The 15925-nt window shown below is 46.0% G+C and overlaps 1 protein-coding gene across 6 annotated transcripts in view; it reads left to right on the top strand.

Annotated features, from left to right (window-relative positions):
• LOC142471276 (uncharacterized) overlaps positions 1–15925 on the top strand; it is an 83791-nt gene that overhangs the window by 18950 nt on the left and 48916 nt on the right. For all 6 annotated transcript variants that reach the window (XM_075578097.1, XM_075578096.1, XM_075578091.1 and 3 more), the window contains 3 exons: positions 9977–10036; positions 10238–10382; positions 11084–11191. In XM_075578097.1, coding sequence (XP_075434212.1) covers positions 9977–10036; positions 10238–10382; positions 11084–11191 — 313 coding nt within the window. The remainder of the gene's footprint in view (positions 1–9976; positions 10037–10237; positions 10383–11083; positions 11192–15925) is intronic.

The following is a 15925-nucleotide window of genomic DNA, read 5'->3' as shown; positions in this document are numbered from 1 at the left end:
GTCTGTTTCAGAAGAGGAAGTGGATGTGACTTTGTAAATGGTTGCGATAGGAACAAAAAATGCTCGTTACATTATACAGGCATACCCCACATTAACGTACGCAATGGGACTGGAGCATGTATGTAAAGCGAAAATGTACTTAAAGTGAAACACTACCTTTTCCCACTTATCGATGCATGTACTGTACTGCAATCATCATATACGTGCATAACTGATGTAAATAAGGCATTTGTAACAGGCTCTATAGTCTCCCCGCTTGCGCACAGCTTCGGTACAGTTAGGGAGCCGGTATTGCTGTTCAGGACGTGCTGACAGGCGCATGCGTGAGCTGCCGTTTGCCTATTGGGCGATATGTACTTACTCGCGAGTGTACTTAAAGTGAGTGTCCTTAAACCGGGGTATGACTGTATATAATACATGAAATGTCTTGAAATTTAATTTTTTTTATGCTACAAGTATTTTCTCATAGTACAAAACTGATTTATTAAAAAAAAACACGTAGGGTATTGCTTGAACTGCAGATTTAATTGGAATAGGGAGAGTTTGAAACAAATACAGCAATCGCATTGGGAGGTTCATTTTTATGGACTTAATTTGCCCAATACAGGATATTTGGATCCCAGACCACATTGTTAGCTCTTCTCGTAGCTTTTTAATAGGTTTGGCATAGTTTACTTGATACAATGTGTGATAGTTCGTAGCGATAGGAACCCGTAGGTATTTGATAGCTTGTGGTTGCCACTTGAAGTCAATTTATGGCTAGCAACTTCACCGCCTCTCTCTCTCTAGTTTATGTTCAGGCCTTCTGATTTATTATTGTTAATTTGAAACACTAATATTCTTTGAAAGAGAGAGAATTACATTGTCTGCAAAGAGTGCTACTTTGTATTAGTGATCACCTACTTGTATTCCAGTAATACCAGGAATATTCATGAGGCTCAATACACAGGGCAAAGATCAGAGGAGATAACAGGCAGCCCTGCCTAGTGCCACTTTTTTTATAGCCAATTTATCTGAGCGGGAGCCTAGGCAAATGACCTTCGCCCTAGCGTCATCATAGTGGGAGAGTATTGCCCTCAGAAAACGCCCACGAAAGCCGAAAGTCTCGAGAGTTCATTTCATGGACGACCAGTCCTTAGAAGCATTGACTGGATCTTCTCCTTGTTAGCTACTGCCACCCAGTCTATGATACGTCTACTATTGTCTGCAGCCTGTCTACCTGAGACAAAACTGATCTGATCTGGGTTTATTAGAGATCGGAGGATACGGTTGTGTGCCAATACTTTTGAAAATCATTTTATGTCCACATTTATTAATGAAATAGGCCTATAACTGGGGTCCTTTCCTTCTTTGTGGACTAGTGATAGGTGCTTCCAGCATGTTTGGAGGAATGATTCCCCTGTTAATATCGCGTTGTACATGTTTAATAGGTGGGGTGCTAGAATGCCTATAATTTTTTATAATAGATGTTGGAAAACCCATCCAGGCCTGGTACTTTTAGAGTTTTTTTAATAACTTGTGAGAGTTCTTCCTGTGAAATGTTTTGACCTAGGATTCGCATATCTGCATTGCTTAGTTTTGGCAATTGTGCAGAGTTCAGAAAGGCTGCTACATTATTTTCCGTTTGGGGGCTTCTAGTTATCTTTTTTAGTGAATATGAAATGAGGGGCGTTTAATTCGTAGTTTAGCGGCCAGCATTGAGCCCGTTTTATTTGCTTTTTCAAAGAATGTACATTTGGTCCATTTTAATGATTGTTCTGCCCTTGATGTGAGGCATAAGTTTAATTCTGCCCGTGCCTCGTTATGTCCTGTAAGAGTTGCCTCCGACCTCGACCTCTGATGTTCCTTTGATAAGGAACTCATATTTGTGCCAGGCGTAATAGATGAGCAAGAAAAAAGTTGGCAGCAAGCCAGAGCACCGCACCACAAACTTTTTTTTTTCTTGTCGCTGGGCTTTGCCATGTTGCTCTCACTCTGTTCGGTAATCTCTGATTGTCTGAGGGTGGGGTGGTGTCCAGACCCAAGTCTTCTCAGGAAATCCCCCTCTTTCCTTTTCGGTCCCTCATCGAGATCGTTGGCTCCATCTTTAATCACCACCAGACGGAAGGAAAAGGCCCAACGGTATCTGACTCCCGCTTCTCTGAGTTTGGCCATGAACGATTTCAGGCCCCTTATTCTGGCCAGGGAAATAGGTGACAAGTCCTTGCACACGTGTAACGATATAAATTCTCAAACACAAGGAAAGCCTGGCTTTAAGTTATGGAAGTGAGGGTGTCCTTGGTCTTGGAATAGTGGAGTCTCGCTACGTTATCTCCTGGGTATTCTGATGCTGGAGGTTTTGGTCACAAGGCTCTCTGGTAAAAGTCCATCTGCAGTCCTTCTGTGCGATCCGGTAGCATGTGCATCCGCCATTTTGAAATGTATTCCTCTGGGTCTGTGACTGTTTCCGGGAACCCCTCGACCCCTTATATTCTTTCTTCTGTCTCCATTTTCAGAGTCCTCTTGCCTTTCTGCTTCTGTATCTCCATAACCTGGTTGCGCAAACGCTTGAAGTTCTGATTTTTTTCTGAGCTTGGATGGTTTTTTTTTGTCTCTAGCTGGTCTGTTCTCTGTCGCAGTGAGGTAATTTATTTTCCCAGCTCCAGCAGCGCGATTTGGATTTCGGATTGTAGCAAAATTTCTGTCATCACAAATTAGCATAGGTTGAATTTAATGGACGTTTGTCTTTTTTTTCAATCTCATCTACTATGTACAGTAACTATGTACGGAAATATATTGCTACAGACACGAGGGGCCCTCAGAAAATGTTAGAATACTAGTGTAAGCTCTTCTGCAACTAGAAATTACCAATACTGAGCTAAAGCAATCATTACAATAATAAAGCATAGCTATGTGTGTATGTATCTATATGTATATATAGCTATTCTATATAATACAGTGATGTCCCCCGCACTCGTACAACAAAGTATATCGACGATTTTTGCTTAATTGAACTGTAAATACACAGGAATGGATACATTTCACATATAAATAGATCAAAAACACAGCAGAGGTGAAAAAGTAATGATAATCCCACAAAGAAAAGGGGGGAAAATAAATCCAACACGTATAATCCCCCCCCCCCCAAAAAAAAATATGCATAAAAGGGGGACAAAGTCAACGTTTCAGGGACTGGCCCATTCCTGCGTTTTTATATATATAAAAAAATAGAAAATCTAGTACTTCACTTTTAGTGAGGATTTCATTGAAGTCCAATGCGTCAGTTTTTAATCAGCAAAACACTGCATGTGGAATCCAAGGACTTCTACGTGGTCATTCCCCAGAGGAGTTGTTGTAATACTTGCGTGACGAATGGTCTCTCATAGAAGCTCCTACACGTGCTCCCTATGCAGGGCCCATATGAAAAGCAGTAAGGCTCAATGCGTCATAGAGCCTATGTAATAATCCACGTGGGTGCCCATGGGGTAAGTAGCTGCTGTAGGAGCTTCTGTGAGAGAGCATTCGTCACGCAAGTATTACACTTTGTTATTGCCTGCATATGGATCTTTTTTCTCCTGATTATTCATGCAGGAGTATCACGTTAGCATTTTCAGGGTTTTTGTGCGTTTAGTGTTTACGGCTATTAGGATATTTTCTACCCTACATGTACACAAATTTTGTTATCATTTCCTCCACTAGTACCTACCCATATTTGTGGTAATTAGTTGGTGGGCTTGGCTGTGCACACACAGCACGCATTGCGCACCCCTTTGCAGTGACCCGATGAACATATGCATTGATCAACATATACCTTACTTTTCTGGTCATTAATATAGTTGCCAATTGTAGAGTGGTCGTGGGAGGGGGAAGTTGACTTAGGAACTCTCTTCCTCCCAGTAGGCTCAAAATCCTATTTTTGTCAGGCGCATTTGCCTAAGACTTTGCCTATAGTGCCGCCGACGGCGACACGATGGGTGACGTCACCCGTCGCCACCGGCGAAACTTATGTTTCGCCGGTCGGAGGCATCGCGGGATTCCCGCAATTTGATTTGTTCAAGGGCCGTCACGTGATGCGACAGCCCTTGAAAAATCAAATTGTGCCAGCGTCGGGTTTTGGCGACGTCGCTTGTTGCCGTCGCGTGCACTATAAGCGCACGCGGCGGCGGCAATGCTTTCATTTTTGGGCGACATCGCGTCGCCGTCACTATAAGCGCGGCCTAAGTCATTACCCACATTTTTAGGGTTTACTACCTTAGCTTCAGTACTTGTAGCTTAGTTGCCTCTTGGGGTATTTTTAACACCCTGTGTTTTATATATTTTTGTACTAATAAAGTGTTTTAATTACTATCATCATATCACCTATCGCATTTGGATGTCTTAGCTCTTACCTTATGATTACATTACACATACATCATGTGTCTGAGTGCTGCTTAATAGGGTTTCTTATTGATTCAACCGCCTCATCTGGGACGGTTGTTCTATCAGTTTCTTTCTAAATTTAGCATAGGTTGAACTTGAGGGACGCAGGTCTTTTTTCAACCTCATCTACTATGTAACTATGTAAAGCTTCCTTACAAGTTCTCTCAGTCTCTTTCGTGGGCTAAGTATCCACTTTCTGATAATTAGACTGTTCATTTAACTACAGTAGTGTTAAGCGCAAATCGATTGGTATATATACTTAGTGCAAAAAAATATGTGAACGTGTGAGGCAGTGGTGCAGCACCCAACAAAAAACACACACACACACACACACACTCAATCACAACACCCACACACTCAATCACAACCAACACACACAGACAACACACACTCAATCACAACCAACACAGACACAACACACACACACTCAATCACAACTCAATCACAATCACTCAATCACAACACCCACACACTCAATCACAACACACACAAAATCTGTTCCATACAAATATATTTATTTAAATAGTATTACACGATTGTATTTTTTTTCCTCTTCCCTCTATCCTAAGGGAATCCATTCCAGCATCCAGGTTCTACCTACTGCTATACTGTAAGCCATTCCTATTCACCGCTGTTATTCACTACTTGTCTGGTTGTGTTTGCACCTCAGAATCTCTGTCCTATAATCCTCCCTATTCCTACTAACCACTGCCCCACCCTTATTGTCTGGTTTTACCATAAGATAACATACACATTTTATCCTGTTGCTAGCACACTGAGGTTTATATTGCTACACTTGGATCTGGGTGATGGTTATACTATTAGATACTTTTTCTAAACTCAGCAACTGTTTACCATGTGAAGGGACTTGCTATACACTGTGTTTTAGTCTGTAGTCACAGACCCACTCACTGGCTGTGGAATCTTGGCATATATGTTTGCAGAGTTTGCAACGTGTGTTGTTGCACGGTTTTGTGCCATTATCAGTGTCTTTAAGTTCGTTGTGAAGTTTTCTGCTGACTAATTTCTGTTTGATGTTTTGGTGGTTGCCGGAACGCAAGGATGGGAGCTTTGGGAAAGATTTCTTTAACACATATGCCAAGATCCCACAGCCAGTCACACCCATGGAACACTCAATGTTAAAGGATCATACAGCTGCACATCCAGGAATGCGGTGTACATGATTCAGTGTAACAAATGTGACCAAGGATGCTACATTGGGGAAACCAGCCAAAAACTACAAGGTAGAATGAATATGCACAGACACTCCATCACGAAGAAGGAAGATACTGCTCACCTGTGGGACATCATTTTTCACAGACAGATCATTCCATAAGTGATTTAAAAATCAAAATCCTCAATGGAATGTTTAAACGCACCCAAGAACGGAAAACATTTGAACTCAGAATGATAAGACTCTGTGACACCAAAACAAGAGGATGTAATGCGGATATGGGGTTTCTCACACACTATCACAATTGTTTGTAATTATCCTGCCTGCCTCTCTGCCAGTGTTCTTATCCACAACTTCCCCCTTCCACCCCCAGCATCCCCTTCCCCTCCATGCTGTTACTTGTCACCGTTTTATTACCCTTTCAATTTCTTCAAACATCCCTTTGTCACCCCACCTTATCTAAATCTGTTTTTTTTTTTTCTGTTTTCCAAACCTCTGTTTTAGCCATAGATTCCTTTGTAAACCCGTATTGCAGACCTGAGGAAGAGAGGAAAACTCTTGAAAGCTTGTCCTATGACACACATTTTTTATTTGGACTAACAAATTATCACCTAATACTGAAGAACTTGTTTTTATGGTTTTTATTTTGTATAAGCGTAGGTCTTAGGTAAATTTTAAATTCAAGCGCTTGCCGGAGCGCAGGGCCGGTCACGTGAGCAGTTCGCCCAATGAGGGCGAACCAGCTCCGTGACGTCACTGGCCCGCCCGCCGACACGCCCCCGGACGGCGCGCTGTCTAAGGCCAGGGAAAGTACCCGCTTTCCCTCAGCCTGCCTCCGCCAGCAAGCAATAACCCTGGACGAGGCCTAAGGCATATGAATGTGCTCACAAGTGATATTCTTTTATTTATTTATTATATATATATTTATTCTAATATATAATATTTAATGTATATTTTTTTCTTTCATTATCTCAGTCGGTCAACTCTCTCCTATCCAAAGCTTTAATTGAAGAGCTAGGTACAGTATGTGGAGAGGGTGATTTCATTGCATGTACAATTACATGGATTTGCTGTGTCTAGCTCTAACTGATCATACCAGGATTTCACAATCTGTTCTTTCTGTGTTCATATGACATCAAAACTGTGAACATACAATAGAAGAATTTGACGGATCAAAAAAACGGAAGTGAGTTTTAATGCAGTGAGCACCGCAGAATCCGTACGATTGGTGCCAAGACGTCTATATTAATGAGGCCACTGAAAGTTGCAGTTCTCTTTTTTTTTTTTACATTTATTTTTTTACTTCAATAGTTTCATGTGTGCAATCTCTAATTACCTAAAGAACTGTATAGCTGCAGGTCAATTCGTTCTCCATGTATTGATAGGCAAAATTTGGTGACATAATTAGTGAAGGGATCTGTTTTTCTTCTGCTTCTGTCTGTCAGTGGAAGCTCATGAATATTCATGAGCACTCCTGCACTGACATGTGCTAGAGGGAGGGCAGGGGTGACAAAGGGGTGTGCCAGGGCTTGTGACAGGACATGAAGGGGCAGTGCCTTAGCAAATGGCTGTTAAAATAGAATACTAGAAAATTGGTCTTTCAAAGTCGTTTTTTTTAAAACAGAAAATGCTAAAAGTATTTTTTCTTACTACAGAACTGATTTATTAAAAAAAAAACACACATGCAGGATATTGACTGAACTGCAGCTTGAAGAGATGTCCTTAGTATTTTATTTATAACATGTTTTGCCAGGAAGTAATACATTGAGAGATACCTCTCGTTTTCATGCATGTCCTGGGCATAGAGTTAAGATGACAAATAATGCATGGTTACAATACATAGTTACATAAATGAACAGGGTATACAGGGATAAAATAGAAAACGGTAGTCAACTCAACAAGAGTAAACAAAGGACAGCACTCAGTGGTAGATGAAAAAAACCTGTATTCAAAGTAGACAGCAGCACAAACAAGATCAACGTTTCGGTCCTCGCAGGGACCTTTCTCAGGGCAGTGCTGCTGTCTACTTTGAATACAGGTTTTTTTCATCTACCACTGAGTGCTGTCCTTTGCTTACTCTTGTTGAGTTGACTACCGTTATATATATATATATATATATATATATATATATATATATATATATATATATATATAATATATATATATATTAGCATATGTAACAGTTACAGACCAGATTCAAATGTGAGACAGCTTTAGTTTTGAAAGAACTTAGACTGGTGGTGGATGTGAGAGTCTCTGGTAGACTGTTCCAGTTGTGAGGTGTACGGTTAGAGAAGGAGGAGCGGCCGGATACTTTGCTGAACCTTGGGACCATGAACAGTCTTTTGGAGTCAGATCTCAGATGATAGGTGCTGCATGTGGTAGGGGTGAGGAGCTTGTTCAGATAGGCGGGTAGCTTGCCCAGAAAGTATTTGAAGGGAAGAAAGGAAAGATGAACTTTGCGCATAGACTCAAGTGATGACCAATCTAGTTCTTTGAGCATTTCGCAGTGATGTGTGGTGTAGTTGCATTTAAGAACAAAACGGCATATTGAATTGTAGAGGGTATCAAGTTTGCTACGGTGGGTTTGGGGTGCCGAGCCGTATACTATGTCTCCATAGTCGATAATTGGCATTAGCATCTGCTGTGCGATACGCTTTCTGACTAGCAGACTTAGGAAGAATTTGTTCCTATAAAGTACACCTAGTTTGGCATAGGTTTTGGATGTTGGGGTATCAATGTGTATCCCAAATGTTAAATAGGAGTCAAACCATATGCCAAAGTATTTAAGAGTGAGTAAAATGAGCGGCGCACACGGAATAAAGTCAATAATAAAGTGATTGCAAGGTAATAAATGATACCAGACCTGCTGAGTAATGTTGTGCACTCCCCTGTTGAACCAGGGTCTCATGTAGAGGGGTTGGTATGGTGGCGTCCAAGGTCCAAAAAGCCCAACGCGTTTCGCCAAATCAGTAGGCTTCATCTGGGCTTTTTGGACCTTGGAGGCCACCATACCAACACCTCTACAATCCAGCGCTGACGTCTGAGGTCTCCGGAGCACCTGCTGGTGAGAGAAGCAGACAGGAGAGACTCCATGTGTATGACCAGGCAGGACGGGAGTACCAGCTGCCGACGAGAGCGGAGTCAGGGTTGGAGTGCGCCCCAAGTCACTCCCTGCTCACTACCTTGGGGGAGAGTGTGAGTTTAATGTATCCCCTTTGTGTTGTTCGTTGCTTGGAGATGTAACGTTATTGCACCAGCATTTCTGTATTTGTTTCTTCCTACATGTATCAGTGATGGCGGTTTAACCTATGAGACCCTGGTTCAACGGAGGAGTGCACAACATCACTCAGCAGGGCTGGTATCATTTATTACCGTGCAATCACTTTATTATTCACTTTATTATTCACTTTATTCAGTTTGCGCCGTGAACACATATTCTATTCACTCTTGTATATTACAGTTGGAAAACTGCAAATGATTTTGGCAGCACCTGATATATATTGCACAAATAAGCATTGGAATATTGCGCTTTAAACATTTATATTTGTCACTAGTTTAAATTTGCGCTTTATTTCTTTCATCTTTGCCCAAGTTTTTAAAACTAGTAACAGGAGTTAGGGTGGTGTTAGCATTGGTTCTGATCTGGAGCTCAGTCATGGGAAGCTTTACAAATGTAGTCTTTGTCCCAAATACCATTGTTACAGTCTTGTCAGTGTTTAAAAACAGTTTGTTTTGGGAAATCCAGTTTTCAAGTCTCAAAAAGTCAGACTGAAGTATGTGTTCAAGGTCGGAGAGGCTATGGCTGTGTGCATATAAGATTGTGTCTTCTGTATTGAAGCTCCCTTACAAGCTATAGGAAGATCATTGATGAACACTGAGAAGAGTAGGGGCCCCAGAACAGAGTCTTGCAGGACACCACAGGTGATATCCAAGGGGCTGAATTTGCCTGAGATAGACACATGTTGGGATCTACGTGATAGGTAGGAATGAAACCATTTTAAGCATGCGTCCCTATTCCAGAGCACTGGAGTTTGTTAAGCAAGATAACATTATCAACAGTATCAAAAGCCTTTGCAAAATCTAGGAATATTGCACTAGTGAGTTGTTGTCCCCGTTCCATTCCACACTGGATATCATTGCAAACTTGTAGCAGGGTAGTTACCGTGGAGTGTTTGGGGTGAAAGCCAGATTGGAATTGGCTAGTGAAATTTGTCTTGGTATAGTAATCGCTTCATTGGGAGTGAACAAATTTTTCCATGACTTTGGATAGTATTGGGACAAGAGGGAGCTAGTAAGGAGAGAGTGTTCCTCTCGCTGCAAAGTGATGTACCAGGAATATGTCTCATATTAAATCAGTCTCTTGCATTGAAGTCTGACATACAGAACTCTCTCATTCTGTAGGAATACATCATTGTGAGGAAGAATTCCCTCAACAGCAGCGTCCACCTGCTAACTGGAGAGGTGAGCACTGCTTGGGAATGTTACATTATACCAGATTCATGACCCTTTACTGACCAAGCTTTATCTGGGCCTGTTTGTATTATCTCTGTGATTCTCTGCATGTTCTCATTAACATTGTTTGATCTCCTATCTCTTTAATTAAAAGTCTTACAGAATAAATTGCTCTAGAAGAACACTGAATGGGATTCTCTTGTGTCTCAGGTACCTATAAGGTGTGAGGATGTTGGAGTCTATTTCTCTAGGGAGGAGTGCGATCGTAAAGAAGGACTCAAGGGACAGTTCAAGGATGTGACGGAGAATCGTCAGACTCTCAAATCTTCTGGAATTCCATTAAACAAGAGCTCAGGTAGAACGATGTTTTGTTTGTTATGGACCGGAACTAAAATATCCCACTTAAGGTCTATGTCAATTACGTAAAAGATATGATCAGCAGAGACACAATTCTGCAGTCACTCTGCTGTGTTAGCAGAAAACCATCCAAGTGTAATAAAACAGCGATATAAACCTTGTGGGTTACAAACTCTTAAAATGTTTTTCTAAGTTAATTTATATGTGAATCTTATGAAGGTAGTGCATTCATTTTGAGTTGGGACAAATCCATAAAAAATTCTTAAGGCCGAGCTTACAATGGCGGCGGCGGCGCTACGTGCACGCACATTTTGACACAATTCAGTTATTGGCTATAGTAGTTGGCCAAGTGCCTGCAGGCGCAAGTGCTAGAGGCGCAAGTGCTAGAGGCGTTTTGAGGAGACAATACATGTTGTCTTCTCAGGTGTCTGCCGCGTGACGTCAGCGTCACGTGAGCTGGTTCAGCCAATGAGGGCGAACCAGCTTCGTGAAGCGTATGCCCCCCGCATTGCCGTTAGCACTATGAGCAGGGATCGCTTCTGCTCCAATCGCGTGGCAAGGTAAGAGCTTGCACTCTCGCGAGCAGCGTGGATGAGCTTAGCCTAAGCAAGAATATACATGTTTCAAATATCTGTAAAACTCTGTAATGTACCGTGAAAATTTATAGGAATATGTTTAATCCTCTGTTGGAACAAATAGGCCTCGACAATGAAAATCTAGAGCTTATATCAATTAATGAGCGTGGAGAGGAAGAGAGAGTGGAAAAGGGCATTCAACCGGTGGAAAACCATCCAGACACCAGTGCAGGTGAGTAATATACAGAATATTAATTTCCATGGAACATGGGTCAGAATGAGTAATTCTGAAATGTTTAGTTCATATGAATATTTTTGACCGTTAAAAACCCTATAAAATAGTTAGTATTTATATTCCAATGTTAATTTCTAATAACTTCATTTAATAACGGAAGATTATTTTAGGGGAGGAAAAAAAAAAAGAAGAAAATGTTTTCAGTTTACCGTTATTTTGTCCCTGCAGTGGGTACAAAATGGGATTGTTCCTCCCCTTCGGCCGCAGTAGGACAGGAAACTCGTCTGCAGGTCCTAGTATATAAGTCCGGGACAAACTTCAGTTTCTCACATAGCTGTAAAAATACAACTGAGATACATTACTATAGGTGGTAAGATGTACTCACTGCCATGATTGGAGTCCAAGAAAATAAAGTTACGGGAATACATTTTCTCTCTTCCTGTTCCCCACACGGCAGTGGGTACTAAATGGCATATACCCGAGCAATACAGCATGGGAGGGAAATAACAAAAATCACTCCTACATGTTTTAACACTTTTATTATGTGATGATGGATTGAAGAACTTTTCTACCACAGTTGGCTTTAGCTGAAGCCGTAACATCCAACTTTATAATATTTTACAACGGTGTGACATCACTGCTGCTTTGCACGTGTGCGCTGGAGATGCTTGCGCTGTAAAGGCCCATGATGTAGAGACTGCCCTTTTTGAGTGTCCCTTTACACCCTGCGGAGGCCATTTCTTGTTGAGCATACGCCACCTTGACGAATGATGTGATCCCGCATGATATAGTTGCCCTTGAGGCTTGCAGGTCCCTGTGGGAGTATAAACAGGTCTGATTTTCTTAATTCTTGTGTCATGGACTCTTGGGGTGGCAGGTGTGGGATGGTTAACTGGGAGAAGTGAAGACATAGCGGTGTCAAAGGCAGAGGTTCAAGGCAGGGGGCAAGGTAGCGTTGTCGGGTCACGGGCAGAAGCCACAGGCAGGCAGTGAATAGGCATCACCGGGGGTCACAGCAGAGGCGAAATCTCCTTTCTTCCAACATTTAAGGATGACCCCGTTTCGTTTTTACTGCACTAGTTCTTTTGAAAGTTCCTTGTATTGTCCCCAAATATATTTGTATATAGTTATCACTAGCTTATATACCCGGCGTTGCCCGTGATGTAATGTTCTGGCTCCCCCATCCTCCCTCTCAAGTCCCTACCCCCCCTCTTCACAGCTGTTCAGGCTTCCCCCCCTTCTCTCCTGACTCCCTCCCCCCCTCTCTCCTGACTCCCTCCCCCCCCTCTCTCCTGACTCCCTCCCCCCCCTCTCTCCTGACTCCCTCCCCCCTCTCTCCTGACTCCCTCCCCCCCCTCTCTCCTGACTCCCACCCCCCCCTCTCTCCTGACTCCCACCCCCCCTCTCTCCTGACTCCCACCCCCCCCTCCTGATTCCCTCTCTCCCCCCTCTCCTGACTCCCTCTCCCCCCCCTCTCCTGACTCCCTCTCCCCCCCTCTCCTGACTCCCTCTCTCCCCCCCCCCCCCTCTCCTGACTCCCTCTCTCCCCCCCTCTCTCCTGACTCCCTCTCTCCCCACCTCTCCTGACTCCCTCTCTCCCCCCCTCTCTCCCCCTCCCCTCTCTCCCCCCCTCTCCCCTGACTCCCTCTCTCCCCCCCCTCTCTCCTAACTCCCTCTTTCCCCCCTCTCTCTCCTGACTCTCTCTTTCCCCCCCCTCTCTCCTGACTCCCTCCCCCCCCCTCTCCTGACTCCCACCCCCCCCTCTCTCCTGACTCCCACCCCCCCTCTCTCCTGACTCCCACCCCCCCCCCCTCCTGATTCCCTCTCTCCCCCCTCTCCTGACTCCCTCTCCCCCCCTCTCCTGACTCCCTCTCTCCCCCCCCCTCTCCTGACTCCCTCTCTCCCCCCCCCCTCTCCTGACTCCCTCTCTCCCCCCCTCTCCTGACTCCCTCTCTCCCCCCCTCTCTCCCCCTCCCCTCTCTCCCCCCCTCTCCCCTGACTCCCTCTCTCCCCCCCCTCTCCCCTGACTCCCTCTCTCCCCCCCCTCTCTCCTAACTCCCTCTTTCCCCCCTCTCTCTCCTGACTCTCTCTTTCCCCCCCCTCTCTCCTGACTCTCTCCCCCATCCTCTCTCCTGACCCCCCCCCTCTCTCCTGACTGAATAGCACCCCCCCTCTCTCCTGACTGAATACCACCCCCCGCCTGTCCGCTGTGCGCCGCCATCTTACCCACTCAGCGTTGCGAGGCAGCTGCAGGAGGAAGGGGGTCCTTCCGGGCCACAGGCAGGCAGTGAATAGGCATCACCGGGGGTCACAGCAGAGGCGAAATCTCCTTTCTTCCAACATTTAAGGATGACCCCGTTTCGTTTTTACTGCACTAGTTCTTTTGAAAGTTCCTTGTATTGTCCCCAAATATATTTGTATATAGTTATCACTAGCTTATATACCCGGCGTTGCCCGTGATGTAATGTTCTGGCTCCCCCATCCTCCCTCTCAAGTCCCTACCCCCCCCTCTTCACAGCTGTTCAGGCTTCCCCCCCTTCTCTCCTGACTCCCTCCCCCCCTCTCTCCTGACTCCCTCCCCCCCCTCTCTCCTGACTCCCTCCCCCCCTCTCTCCTGACTCCCTCCCCCCTCTCTCCTGACTCCCTCCCCCCCCTCTCTCCTGACTCCCACCCCCCCCTCTCTCCTGACTCCCACCCCCCCTCTCTCCTGACTCCCACCCCCCCCCCTCCTGATTCCCTCTCTCCCCCCTCTCCTGACTCCCTCTCCCCCCCTCTCCTGACTCCCTCTCTCCCCCCCCCCCTCTCCTGACTCCCTCTCTCCCCCCCCCTCTCCTGACTCCCTCTCTCCCCCCCTCTCCTGACTCCCTCTCTCCCCCCCTCTCTCCCCCTCCCCTCTCTCCCCCCCTCTCCCCTGACTCCCTCTCTCCCCCCCCTCTCTCCTAACTCCCTCTTTCCCCCCTCTCTCTCCTGACTCTCTCTTTCCCCCCCCTCTCTCCTGACTCTCTCCCCCATCCTCTCTCCTGACCCCCCCCCTCTCTCCTGACTGAATAGCACCCCCCCTCTCTCCTGACTGAATACCACCCCCCGCCTGTCCGCTGTGCGCCGCCATCTTACCCACTCGGCGTTGCGAGGCAGCTGCAGGAGGAAGGGGGTCCTTCCGGGCGCCGCCATCTTAGCCACTCGGCGCCGCGAGGCAGCTGCAGGAGGAAGGGGGTCCTTCCGGGCGCCGCCATCTTATCCACTCGGCGCCGCGAGGCAGCTGCAGGAGGAAGGGGGTCCTTCCGGAGGCTGCCTGTCCCCCTGCCGGGGAGGGAGGGAAGTGAGCGCCGGGGAGGGAGGGAAGTGAGCGCCGGGGAGGGAGGGAAGTGAGCGCCGGGGAGGGAGGGAAGTGAGCGCCGGGGAGGGAGAGAAGTGAGCGTTGGCAGCTGGGGCAGGAGGGCCGCGCCGCGTGCAGGGCGGCGCACGTGAGGGTCAGTGTGATGGGGGGGGGGAGAGAGGAGAGAGAGAGAGTGTGTGTGTGTGTGTGGCGCCGAGGGGGAAGAGAGTGGCAGGTGGGTGACGTCAGAGCCACCAATCTGATTGGCCAGAGGCTGAGGACCAATCAGATTCACCGCATCTAGCACTAACCTTTCGATTTTATATATTAAGATATCCCCTCCTAGATGCCTCTTTTCTTATGTAAACAAATCTAATTTAGCTAGCCTCTCCTCATAAATCAGATTATCCTTCCCCTTTATTCATTTGGTGGCTCTTCTCTGCACTCTCTCTAGTTCCATAATGTCTTTTCTTAGGATTGGTGCCCCAAATTGTACTCCATATTCAAGGTGTGGTCTTTGTAATGCTTTATAAAGGGGCATCATTATGTTTACTTCCCTTCCAGCCATTGCCCGTTTATTAATGCAAGGTAAGATCTTGTTTTCCTGTTCACCATGGCAGTGGGCACCGTAGGGTTATCTCTATCCTCTGCTGAGTTGGACAGGAAATGGAATTCTTGCAGGTAGGCCATAAAAGGCCCCTCCCACTACCTGCAGATAGTCTTTTTCCTGTCCTACAGCTAGGAGTAGAGTTTATTTTTTAATAGGACTCACCGGGCTGTAGCTATTGCAGTCAAGCCAGGGAGTCTCGGCCTCTCTTCCCCTGAAGTTCCGTTCGTCGTAACGTGAGTGGTAGCAAGACAGAGGCCCCGTTCGACCGGGCAGTCCCGCGGATGTGTCTTTGAACACAGCGGGCAAACAGCAAGGCTGTTGAGCGGATCGGAGGCTCAAATAATTACCGCACAGGCGTCTGAGAATGCAGCGGAGTGGGGGACACAGACCGGCAAGGTGTCCCATGTGAGTGCACTGCGTGCGCACGTTTAAACGTGCGGGCTCTACGATCCCACAGGCGGGCGTGTGTGCGTGTGCCAAGCACTCCGACTGGACGCATTGACGCTGACGTCGCAGCGGCAGAGTGACAGCACACAGAGCCGCAGCATGCAACGCTCGACAGGCTGGAGAAATCAGCTGCAAGAAGCTGGAAGACTTTTGGAAGCCAGCATGGAAGCGGGAGGAAGTTAAGGTTCGCTTACAAAAATTAGGCGAGTCCTTGGCTTAGTTTGCTAGACAATAAAAGAGAGTTGATAACATGCAACTGAAAGCAGTACAGGCATACCCCGGTTTAAGGACACTCACTTTAAGTACACTCGCGAGTAAGTACATCTCGCTCAATAGGCAAACGGCAGCTCACGCATGC

The sequence above is a fragment of the Ascaphus truei genome, chromosome 20 (assembly GCF_040206685.1).
Source record: "Ascaphus truei isolate aAscTru1 chromosome 20, aAscTru1.hap1, whole genome shotgun sequence".
NCBI classification, from domain to species: Eukaryota; Metazoa; Chordata; class Amphibia; order Anura; family Ascaphidae; genus Ascaphus; species Ascaphus truei.
Note: the sequence above shows the minus strand (reverse complement) of the source record. Positions and strands in the feature narration are given on the sequence as shown.